Source organism: Rhagoletis zephyria, unplaced genomic scaffold (genome assembly GCF_001687245.7).
Source record: "Rhagoletis zephyria isolate East Lansing unplaced genomic scaffold, Rhagoletis_zephyria_1.1 Rzeph_scaffold_64110, whole genome shotgun sequence".
NCBI classification, from domain to species: Eukaryota; Metazoa; Arthropoda; class Insecta; order Diptera; family Tephritidae; genus Rhagoletis; species Rhagoletis zephyria.
Window position 1 is genome coordinate 1 of NW_016221161.1, and position 1,496 is coordinate 1,496.

Below are 1,496 nucleotides of genomic sequence, written 5' to 3' on the forward strand. Positions count from 1 at the left end.
CAGCAGCAGCAGCAACATTCACCTTTCAACAATCCTTCACAATCTACAATGAAACATAACGGCCCGCACACGCCGCCCACCCCACAATCTCCTGTTATGCATCAGCAATCTGGTGGTCCTTTACATGGTATGGATTACAATCAAATGCATTTGCAGCAGCAACCGCCACAACAGGGCGCTTATCCCCATCAGCAGCATTCGCAGCAGCAGCATATGTCACAGCACTTGCCACCGCCACCGCCACAACATGCTATACTTTACCCACCGCATCCGCACGCACACTCACACTCACACAGTCTTTTGCCACCACAATCGGCGCAACAACAGCAACAATTGTCGCAGCAGAACCAACAGCATCATGTTTCATCGCAACAACAACACATACACCCGCCAATGCATCAAACGCAGCAACAACATCAGCAGCAAGCGTCACCACGCATGCAACAACACCAACAGCATCAACAACAGCAACAGCCTCTACAGTCACATCAACAAAATCCATCGCCACCGATGCCCCATTCCATGAGCACGCAGTCACTTCACAGCAATCCTAGTAATCTCACGCGCCCAGAGGACACGTCGGCTGTTGCATCCAACGCATCAAAGTCCTCGACATATAATATGCATCTAACTGATATGAAGAAATCGTCGCCTCACGGCAGTAATACCATAACAGCTGATCTATTACCGGCAGCAACTAGTGCCGCTGCTAATATTCCGTATTCAACAAGCGGGTGCAGTGTACCCAAAACAAATAGCATACCCGACAGCGCAGAATCGCCGTCGCCGGAAGCTGTTTCATCGCATTGCGAGTCGCTGGACTCGAATAGCAATAGCAGTGGTGGAGGTGGTGGTGGTGGTGGTGGTGGGAGTGCCGGTTTTCGACACCGCCTACAAAAGGGCGGCAGCGGCGAAGGCCAATCAGGAATCACTGAGCATGATGCTGTAGACTTTGACAATGTTTTGATGTTGAACCAAAGCAGAGCGGATGTTCAGCAACAGCGGCAGCAATTGGCTCGGAACAACGCCACTGCTGAGGATGCTGCTCTCTCGTTCGCCGACACTTTTGATACTAGAATTACTATTCGCATCTGCAACCGGAGTACTTTCATTTGTAGTGCTAGCAATCATGGCGCTGATCTTGTCAATTGTCTCTACTTCTGAGTCCACAAACGTTTCGGACATTGTTCGTAATGTAGGCGTATTTGCTACTGCCGTTGGTATGCGGCCGTTCTCCACGGCCTGGTTTGTTGGTGAAGATGGTGTGGAGGCTATTGACATCTTTTCGTGTTGTATGTGTAGTGTGTCCAAGCACGTTGTAGCAGTGGGAGGAGATTTATTTAGGTTGCTGACAGGCGACTTGCTGCAATATGGTTTTTATATCAAGTTTATTAAAATTAGCAAATCAAATAACTAAGAAAGATTACTCACATGTCACATTTGCGTGGCGAGCGTCTCATTTGTTCTGGTGGAGAAGACTTTGGACTTCTAGGAAT

General features: G+C 48.9%; 1 protein-coding gene across 1 annotated transcript; it reads right to left on the bottom strand.

Moving 5' to 3' along the window:
• Positions 1–921: 921 nt before the first annotated feature.
• LOC108356729 (uncharacterized) lies at positions 922–1,490 on the bottom strand. Its single transcript, XM_017607829.1, has 2 exons — positions 1,432–1,490; positions 922–1,363 (listed from the first exon to the last, which is right to left on the bottom strand). The coding sequence occupies exons 1-2, from the start codon at positions 1,458–1,460 to the stop codon at positions 922–924; spliced, it is 471 nt and encodes a 156-aa protein (XP_017463318.1). The 5' UTR covers positions 1,461–1,490.
• Between the last annotated feature and the right edge of the window lie 6 nt (positions 1,491–1,496).